Source organism: Oryx dammah, unplaced genomic scaffold (genome assembly GCF_014754425.2).
Source record: "Oryx dammah isolate SB20612 unplaced genomic scaffold, SCBI_Odam_1.1 HiC_scaffold_11150, whole genome shotgun sequence".
NCBI lineage: Eukaryota > Metazoa > Chordata > Mammalia > Artiodactyla > Bovidae > Oryx > Oryx dammah.
The window spans coordinates 246,930-257,520 of record NW_024080543.1 but is presented as its reverse complement, the minus strand read 5'-3'; the positions used below and the strand labels follow the sequence as shown (position 1 = coordinate 257,520).

At 37.9% G+C, this 10,591-nt stretch overlaps 1 protein-coding gene across 1 annotated transcript in view; it reads left to right on the top strand.

Annotated features, from left to right (window-relative positions):
- The first annotated feature begins 1,676 nt into the window (after nucleotides 1-1,676).
- The window catches only part of LOC120860629 (leucine-rich repeat-containing protein 28-like), an 87,664-nt gene continuing 78,749 nt past the window's right edge, over nucleotides 1,677-10,591 (top strand). The window contains exons 1-2 of the mRNA XM_040236415.1: nucleotides 1,677-1,697; nucleotides 3,653-3,880. Of these exons, the coding sequence (XP_040092349.1) occupies nucleotides 3,713-3,880 (168 nt within the window). The 5' untranslated portion in view covers nucleotides 1,677-1,697; nucleotides 3,653-3,712. The remainder of the gene's footprint in view (nucleotides 1,698-3,652; nucleotides 3,881-10,591) is intronic.

Genomic DNA, 10,591 nt, shown 5'->3' with positions numbered 1-10,591 from the left:
GAATCTGTGAAATCCTTTCTACTAGTCTCACTGCTTCCAAACTCTAAAGGCGAGAGTGCTTGGTTAACTGGGCAAAATGGTATGTGTTTTGCCTGACTTATGTCAACCTTCTCAGTACTGAGAAAAAAACAAACGCTTTTAATGTACGATTTTAATCCTCTAATATCCAGTATTAGGAAGTTGGAGTGGGTATTCCACCGAGTTAAGTACGGAAGTCAATCGAAGGTACTCCTTTCCCTTTAAAACACACCTGCTTAAAAATGTGTGGAATTTTCTTAAGGTGGAAAGGTTTGTTTGCTTTAAACAGTGATAGAGTGGATTGGTGTTTACCTGTCGGAAAATTCCTATGCAGATGCAATTGTATACAGCTAATATTAAGTGTATCATTTGCTTTTAATTGTAGATAAGAGGTACCGAAGGGAGTATGTGTGAGAAAATTATCCTGTACTGCCAATGAATGCATTTGAAAAACCATTACCATTATTTATTATTGACAGCTTTCAGATTTCATTTGTGTAGATTTCATCTGCCAAACTGCATTTTAACAGAGTGTAGTGACGTTTTTAAGGCAATCAATCCTACCCATCTCTGCAGGATTTAGAAGGAAAGCCATCAGGTTATGCTGTATTCTCTCACTGGATCTAACCATCGAGGAGTGTGGGCTGTGCTTTGTGGTCTTAAATTTGTGTAAGCGTTGCCTACCGTTGAAATAGTAATAGGAAGAAACACGGCCCCTACTGAAGTTCATGAAAGGCTGCACTGTAGAACAAATGCACAGGCGTTGAAGTCGTCCATTTGGGTTGGAATTCTGAGGAGTTGCTCTCTGAGAAAACTCAGTTTCCTCATCTATAAAACAGGCTAAATAACATATATCACAATGCAGAGTTTTAAGGACTGAGAGATCAAAGCACATAGAAAGCACTCAGCATATAGTATCTACAAGCTGACCTTAGATCAGAGATGAAACAAACTCTACCTTGCAGTGTTCCTCACATGCCCTACTTTCAGCAGTTCATCAGCTGTTTGAGGGCCTGCTTTGCGCTAGAGGCAGGTATACAAATGTGAAGAAAACAGCGGGATCTCTGCCCTCAGGAGCTCATGGAACAGTCTCTTGACTAGATTGATAATAGACAGATACATCAATAAATATTTAGATTATAAACTGTGGAGAGTCCTACAAAGAAAGAGAAAGAGAGAATCATTTATTTGGGATGGAGAAGTGATTTTACTGGAGAAGGTGATGGCACCCCACTCCAGTACTCTTGCCTGGGAAATGCCATGGATGGAGAAGCCTGGTAGGCTGCAGTCCATGGGGTTGCTAAGAGTCGGACACGACTGAGCGACTTCACTTTCACTTTTCACTTTCATGCATTGGAGAAGGAAATGGCAACCCACTCCAGTGTTCTTGCCTGGAGAATCCCAGGGACGGGGAAGCCTCATGGGCTGCCACCTATGGGGTCACACAGAGTCGGACACGACTGAAGTGACTTAGCAGCAGCAGCAGCAGTGATTTTACACTGAAACCTGAAGGGTGTTGAGACAGTGTTTTCAAGGCTAAGAGGAGAGCAGCAAGTGATATGAAGAGTGCGGCACTCAGAAGCACTAGAAAAGCCCAGGACTTTGGTGAGAAACCAGGAAGGGTGCTGCCAGGCTGAAGGAGTGGTTGGGACCAGGTTGTGAAGAGCCCTCAATACCTGGTAAATTTGATTTTTCTAAATAAACTCTTGAAGGGTTTTTTTTTTTTTAAAGAATTCATGTGACTAGGGAGTGAATTTACCTGAGAAAGAGAGGGAGATGTAATTGAATTTAGTTTTTTAAAAGCTCCCTGCTAAGTGATTAATATATTACAAAATGACTAAACACCAGGAGACCAGTAAAATATATAGCCAGGCAGGAGATGACTGGTTTTCCATTTTGGCAGATGGAGAAATGTGGATTGATTTGAGGTGTATGTTGGAGATGGAAACCATAGGCCTTGTGATGGATTGGAGGTGGTGGGTGACTCATTCAGGATAGGTGGGTGGAATCATTCTTGACTTCAGGATTTCCTGGTGTTTGGAAAGACTGGGAGAGATTTGGATAGGTGATGAAAATAAAAAAACTCCTATTTGAAAGTGTTAAGTTTGAGGTGTTTCTGAGACACCTAAACTGCTTCCAGTTTACCATTTAAGTGAATAATTACCCAGAAAGCTTCCCCTTCCAAATAACAATCATCAGCGTTATTTCTAGCCTAGTTATCCTTGCTTCACAGAGAGAGAATTAAGATGTGGAAAGATGATCTTGTTTAGAGTCATGTAATATGTCTCATAAAAATAGGTAAGTGAGTAGCTAGTATAAAAATGGGAAGGTATTGGACTCTCATGCTCCATTGGGGAGATTAATGAGTACTCCATATTCTCTGCCCTTTTATATAAAATAGCAGATACTTTCCTATTAGGAATTAGAGTTTGGAAATAATAGAATATAACCCAAAAGTTACAAGACACTGCTTATTGAAAGCTTATGTTACTACATTCGTACTAATTTGGTGTCAATTCTCAGTGAAAATTTTTCTTAAGAAAAAACATTTTCTTTGAAAGGTATTTTCCTTTGGAGAGTTTGAGGAAGGGTGCCCAAGTAAACGAGAGTAGAATCTTTGAACAAAGCTCAACTTGTTTTTAGTGTTTTAGTGTTTCCTGAGTATCTTGTAGAATCCTGTTGGTCTGTGTGTGCGAAGACTTCAGTCTGGACAACCTTCCCCACCCAAAGAAAAAAAAATCCTTTATTCCCTTATGAGCTGCTTGACCTTGGGCAGATTATTGTAGCTCTGAGCTTGTTTCTTTTTATGGTGATTGTGAAGTTTGTTTCTGCCCTGTGTCTAATTGATAAGATGGCAAATCATTTCTCTTCCTACCCATGTCAGTTTAGAGCTAGAAGGGAATTTAATCTGTTCTGGGTTTTGGCCCTTACCAATAAATTGCTGTCTCCATTTTATATGTTAGGCAGCTGAAGCCCAGAGAGGTTGTAATAGAAAAGTATAAGATTCTTATTTCCTGGGGCAGTATTTCTTCTTTCCTTGAAATACTAAAGTAAAACCATGTCCCCAGGTCTGTTTCTTTGCTACTTCTGATAATCTGCAAAGCTAAGAAGAAAGAAATGAGAATGAGGAGAAAAGAAAGAAAATATTACAATATAGAACAATATTTAGATAGTAAGAAGTGAAGAAAATGAAGCTGTAAATGATCTAGTCATAGTTTATATAGATTTAAATATTTTAAAAATATTTTAAGCTAAAGACAAAATGAGGTAGGAAGGAAGGAAATGGCTTTGCAGTGTCTGATTTTTAAGCTCTTTCTTCAGTTATGTGTTATGAAACTGGTCTCTGTTCTCTTAGATAGGGATTCCTGTCTCAATTTCAAGAACTATTTTTTCAAATAGGACTATTCTACTAAGTAGTAAATATTGTTTAAATAGTGAGAGTACCTCTTTATTAAATAGTTATTCATTTTAATCTTTTAAATATGTATGAAAATTTAGTTGCTATGAAGTAGAAATGTAGGAATTGATGGGTAACTCTCTTTTTAATGTCCGCAAATAGCTATATATGCTAACTGGTTTATTTGGCAGCTTTTGTTACCAGTATCATAATTTTCAGGGTTTTTGTTCGCTTTAGAAATGGACCAGTTTTGACAAGATGTAGTACTGCAGCGTGCCTGATGGAATATGTTCAGCCATGGCATCCGAACTTTGTAAGACGATCTCTGTGGCAAGGCTGGAAAAGCACAAGAATTTGTTCTTAAATTACAGGAATCTGCAGCATTTCCCATTGGAGTTACTGAAAGATGAGGGACTACAGTACTTGGAGAGACTCTACATGAAAAGGAACTCCCTTACAACCTTGGTACAGTATTACATCACATTTTTAAAAAGTTATTTATAATGTAGTCCTGATCAAGATATGTTTATGTATCTTAAGATATCCAGAACCAAGATGTATATCCCCTCTTCTTGTATAAGCATGTAATAAAAGTACATATACAGTGGGTTCTCCTTAGGTGGAAATTCACTATCTAATTCCTGCACTTACAAAGTTGCAGGAGTTGTATAGGAAAGCAAAATATTCACTAATATACCACTGAGTCCCACACAGTACTACATATAAGATAGATAACCAACTAGGACTTACTGTATAGCACAGCTCTACTCAATATCCTGTGATAACCTATCTGAGAAAAGAATCTGAAGAAGAATGAATATATGTATATGTATAGTCAGATCACTTTGCTGTACACCTGAAACTAATGCAACATTGTGAATGAACTATACTACAGTAAAATTAAAAAAAAAAATTAGGCCCCATTCAGAAACCTCTCTTCACTTAGTCTGTGCGTCTCTCTGGGCCTGTGCTTTCTTTGCATGTTAAGATTCCTAAATGATTTATGGATGTTATAGTATCCAATAGGCCAGTTAAAAAGTAAGGAAGAGAAAGACCAACAAGGATGACTTTGATTTAGAGGTATTTAAAAAGATAATAATTCGAAGATTAAAATACTAAAATTAGCATTAGGAGGCTTGATGTGTTTTGAGTATTTTGAAAAACTCCCAAACCAAAAAATCTCCATGATTGCACTGTGAAAATCAAATGACTTTGAGCTATCGTCCAATTTATTGGGGAAGTTTTTTCCACAAAAGCCAACATTTTATCATATTAAAGTTTTATGATGTTAAAAAAAACTAAAATATTTTTCAAGAGAATGTCTCTGTCAAACTTTTTATTCCCACTGTTTAGCATGATATTTGGTCTCTGTTTTAAATGAATTTGCTTTATGTGGACTTTCTGATTATCATTGAACCTCATTTAAGTTTTTCACGTTGAATTCTAGTTCTTATTTATATTAGATGATTTATGAAGTCTTGTTGTTTCTTTGTGAATGGGCCCATTCTTCATTCCCTTCTCTGAAAGTATCTGAATATCTGAAAATATACCTTACTGGCTTCATGTATATGGAGTGTTTTTCTGGAAAAGTTTTATTTAATCTGTGTAAAATACCTACAGTGTATAGAAAGCATTATAAATTTTGCTTATTTTTGCTGTGTCTGAAAGTAAATGTAAATATATCTTTCATTTTTAGTCTTTGGCATATTGGTGTATGGGCCTTCCCAAGTGGCACTAGTGGTAAAGAAACCACTTGCCAATGCAGGAGACATACGTGATGCAGGTTCGATCCCTGGGTCAGGAAGATCCCCTGGAGGAGGGCATGGCAACCCACTCAAGTATTCTTGCCTCGAGAATCCCATGGACAGAGAAACCCCCAGTCCATCAGATTGCAGAGAGTCAGACATGACTGTAGCAACTTAGCACATGCACACATTGACGTATATGTTATTTTGCATGCCTAGTTAGATTTTTTCAAATTAAAATTTTCACTTTTCAAACCTTAATAATCTATATACAATCATATTAATCCTTTTTGCAAGATCATCATTCCATAAAATGAAACCGTATTTATGTAGTGCTTTTTACCCCCTTTGGAGAAGAAGTGGTATAAGAAATAATTTGTCAAGAATTATAGCCCAGATTTTCTTATGTTTGCTGTTATGTACAAAGAAAAGGTTATGAGCGGATTACGTCTCAAACAATCAGTCATAGTCTACTGCGGTAGAAGTAATTGACCTTTGTTTATAAAACTAACAATAAATTTCTGGTTTTGTGGCCATTTCTTGCCTGAATTTTTCTGTTTATGAAAAATTTAAATACCTACTATGTAATTTTCACTGATATAATGACTTCCAAACATACATTTCAAGTTCATTATTTGCCACCTTGTTTGTTGAAGATTAAATTGTTGCATATGTTTATAATGATAGGTGTAAGTATTTTATTTTAATGGTTTCTCTTAGCTGGAACATTTGATTCATGTGTATCAAAGAGCTTTTTCAACTGTGAAGTGCCATACAGATATCAGTATGTGAGAATGGTAGCAACCATACCATTCCCTGACTATGCTGAGCATAAGACAGCTTATTTATCCAGTATAGTCTGAGAATGGCGTCCTGCACAGGTTTTGAAAGCAGATGGAACAGTGCTTGCCCTTGTGTGCTAGAAACTAGTGAGTTCAGGCTTTTGGAATATTTTCTGATGTTATTGATAAAGTATATTTCCTATAGAAATAACATTTAGTATGTGAAATTTGACTTCCAACTGCAGTGGTGTCCAAAAGAAAAAACATTATTGGAATCATACAGTATCTCAAACACATTAAGGCTTAATTGGCTTTTATTTTTTAAGGAAGCTTGGGAACCTGCCAGTCATTTCCATTTCCACATTGTTTTGTTATTTTTTAGTAACATTGTTTTATTGTGTTTAAATGTCCTGTCCTCAGCATTCCCCATTTCCCCTCCTTATATGAAGCCTCTTGGTGAGAAGAGGAGTCACGGAGGCCTGACTTCTGTCCTTCTTTTTTCCATTTAAGTTGCTCTGTATCGCACCGTGGTTTATATTTGTAGGATGATTGTATGGCAAATGCTCAGAACTTGGGGAATGCCCATATTAAAATGGAAGGACAGAGAGAAAGAATAAACTTTTTTTATATATAAAATAATAACTTCATATATTACCTATGAAAATGATATGTGCCTTATAGCAACCAATATAGAGGAAGACATGAAAAGCAGTTGTTTCTCTTTCTGTTCCTCCAGTTCTGTGCTTTGGAATAACCAGTATTAATAGTTGGACTGTGTCTTTCCGCTACTTTGCTTCTGTTTATGTAATTATGTACTCTGTATTTTTTGCCTTTTTAAAAAACAAAAGGAAGTCATACTATACATATTTCTCTGCAGATTTCTCTCTTCACTTCATTCTTATTCCGCTCACTTCTAGGCCCAAAAGTATATATACATCCTTGTATTTAGGATCAAATCTCAAAAGCAAGATTGCTGGATCAAAGGATAGGCATATTTTACATTTTAAAGTACTTTTTAGCAGTATTTCATTGTACAATATTACCATTTATTTGTGTATCTGAAAAATCATAAAGCTTTTTTAATGTGAGTTAATTTATATAGGAATACTGTTATATAATTAATAGGCAAATAAGAAGTAGTTGGGAAGCATTGTGATTTTGGTTCCTAACATTCATCTTAGAAAATGTTTTGAAGAATTTTTCTATCATTATTTTAAGTGCAATTCAAGAATTATTAAGTCTCTGATCTTTGTGGTAGTTTGACATTAAGAGAATCGGAGATACAGGTTCTGTGTTTGTTGTAGGATAGGCATCCGCTTAGTTGTTAAATGAATATAAAGTATATAGTTAAGGACTATAGTACAAGGATATGAATTCCAGATTGAGAATCTTTTATCCAGGGACTCTGTCTTAAATTCTGTATCCCCAGTGCCTGGCCTATTGCCTAACATATGTAGGACACATCATCTAATTCTATTTATCAGGATTGTAAAAGATTTTTTAAGGAAGGTGCTATTTGCATTGATCCTGAAGAATGACTTTGACAGAAACTTGGGAGGAAAACTATCACTTATTCATTTACCATGTATTTATTGAGTCCTTACTGTGTATCCAGTAGTCTTCAAGGCACTGACAGTCAACACCTCATGGAACAGATTCTTACTCTTATGGGATTTTTGTTTCTTGACATCCCAAGCTGAAGAAAAAAATATTAACTGAGATTAAATGGCAGAAGATTAGGACCAATATTTGTCCAAAACTTTAGTGACAAAAAGTGATGGTGACTGTGACAGGGACTGTGTTAGAAGCTCTGGAGAGTGGAATGCAAGTTTGAATTGGTGAGAAGGAGATGAAAAACTAGATAACAAGGTTAGTGGGTCTAAAAATTTGGTTTTGATTTGAAAAAGCAGACATAGCTGGAGGGTCTTGACAAAGCAGGACACTTTTTCTTTCTCCTTTTTTCTTTTCTTTTCTCTGTGCTTACCCCTCTTCTCTTTTCTAAGAGGAGTGAGTTGAGCCTGTGTGCATGCTGACGGGAAGTCTTCATTAGAGAGGAGTTGAAGATACAGAAGTAGGAAAGAATTAAAAGTTCCAGACTCCTAAGAAGGTAGGAAAGGACGGGCCCAGAGTACAGTTGGAGGGAGGGAGGGACTTTGAAATAGTATCCCTTCCTCCTTTAACAAGAGAAGGGAAGGAAGGGTGCACAGGAAGATACAGACTGGGGGGGAGACAGTTTCGTCTGATGACCACCACTTGGGGAGTGAAGATCTGTGGAGAGGGCAGGTTTCAAATTATTGTTATGAAGAGTCACGGCAGTTTGTTTTGAGAAAGGTGGTAGAACTGTTGGGATTATTCAGCAAGCAGTTGATGGCTAGGCTTATGGTGGAACCATCTGCTTGTTTAGGGAGTTTTTCCTGCAGTTCTTAGCTGTCTGAGGTATAAAGAATTTGGGATGTCGCATTTATGCAGGCTTAAGTTTTTCCATGTACAGAGGGACTAAGGAGGTTTAGGATTTTGGCAAGAGTGATTAAAATGGTGGGACATGGAGTCTAAGCTGAATTGGAAGCAAAGAAAGCAAGGAGTGAGTGAATAGGGAAAATAAAGTGGGTCCAAAGGATCCCGACTTATACTGGGCATGATTGAGTAAGCCATCTGGATGGATGGGATATTCTGGTCGTGGAGAGAGACATTAGTCATTGAGAAGTTTCAGATGATGACAGGTTATGAGTGTGCAGGCTGACGGGGGCTGGGGTAGAGCCTACCTTGTCCCCTTGCATCCCAGTCCCTGCCCTTCCTCCCTACCAAGTAGCTGGGATCTGTGTAAGAGTGAGAGAAGGAATATAGCATGGAAGCAGGAATCAACAGTGGCAGCATCTGAGGTCTGCAGGCCCAGGAAGAGAGTATTTTCATTGTTTGGTAACAGAACTTAGTACTAGGAAGTAATAGACCCAGATCTTATGTGCTTAATCTCTTTGGATCTTAGTTCCTTCTTTTAAAATAAAAGGCAGCAAGTGACTTGCATGGAGGAAAAGAACTCAACCTGGAAAGAAAATTATTCAATGATCTGCCAGTTTCTCTTAATGAATGCAGTAGGTAGAAGGCCGTCCTGGGGATGTGGAAGAGTGACCTCCCCAAATAACTGATGGAGCTCTCCTGTGCCCATTTTATTTATAAATATAAATGGATAGAAAACAGGCATGTAAATTTTAGATGAAATAGGGTGGTTTGGTGTGCTGTGGTTGATGGGGTTGCAGAGTCGGATACGACTGAGCAACTGAACTGAACTGAAGAGCAATAAGAGTAGATGGATCCTGATTAAGCACTTAATCTATGCAACAGAAAAAAACTTAAAAATGATACCCTTCTGAGCTTGAAGGGAAGAAGAGATATATCCATCATAATCCTGAATTGGGGTGGCAGAGTAAGATGCAGATGTATTTCTTTTGTACTGGCGCAGGAGAAAACATTCCTGACCTTCCTCCACCAAATATAATCAGGCAAATCATAAAAAAGTAGAGAGTCAAAACACAAAACGAGATTTAACTTTCAGCAGAAGAAGTGGTAAAACATTGATCATCCTTACCTAGTAAAATGAAAGAGATTAATAGCTGATATTGAAGATTATCAATGCTGTATGTGTTGAAGACAATGGGGAGCAGATGCTCTCACATACTACTGGAGGGAGTGGAAATTGACTCAGCGTTTGTGGTTGAGTGGTTTGTGGTTGGACCGTATCTAGCAGAATTTTACATGCTCATATGTTTGAACTAGCATTTTGGCTTGTAAGAATTTCAGTTTAGTTCAGTTGCTGAGTCATGTCCGATTCTTTGCGACCCCATGGACTGCAGCACACCAGGCCTCCCTGTCCATCACCAACTCCCGGAGTTCACCCAAACTCATGTCCATTGAGTTGGTGATGCCATCCAACCATCTCATCCTCTGTCATCCCCTTCTCTTCCTGCCCTCAATCTTTCCCAGCATGAGGGTCTTTTCAAATGAGTCAGCTTTTTGCATGATGTGGCCAAAGTATTGGAGTTTCAGCTTCAGCATCAGTCCTTCCAATGAACACCCAGGACTGAACTCCTTTAGGATGGACAGGTTGGATCTCTTTGCAATCCAGGGGACTCTCAAGAGTCTTCTCCAACACCACAGTTCAAAAGCATCAATTCTCAGTGCTCAGCTCTTTTTATAGTCCAACTCTCACATCCATACATGACTACTGGAAAAACCGTAGCTTTGACTAGACGGACCTTTGTTGGTGAAGTAATGTCTCTGCTTTTTAATATGCTGTCTAGGTTGGTCATAACTTTCCTGCCAGGGAGTAAGCGTCTTTTAATTTCATGGCTACAGTCACCATCTGCAGTGATTTTGGAGCCCCCCCAAAATAAAGTCTGTCACTGTTTCCACTGTTTCCCCATCTATTTGCCACAGAGTGATGGGACTGGATGCCATGATCTTAGCTTTCTGAATGTTGACCTTTAAAGCCAACTTTTTCACTCTCCTCTTTCACTTTCATCAAGAGACTATTTAGTTCTTCCCCTTTTTTGCTATAAAGGTGGCATCATCTGCATATCTGAGGTGATTGCTATTTCTCCCGGCAACCTTGATTCCAGCTTGGGCTTCATCCGTGCCAGCATTTCTCATGATGT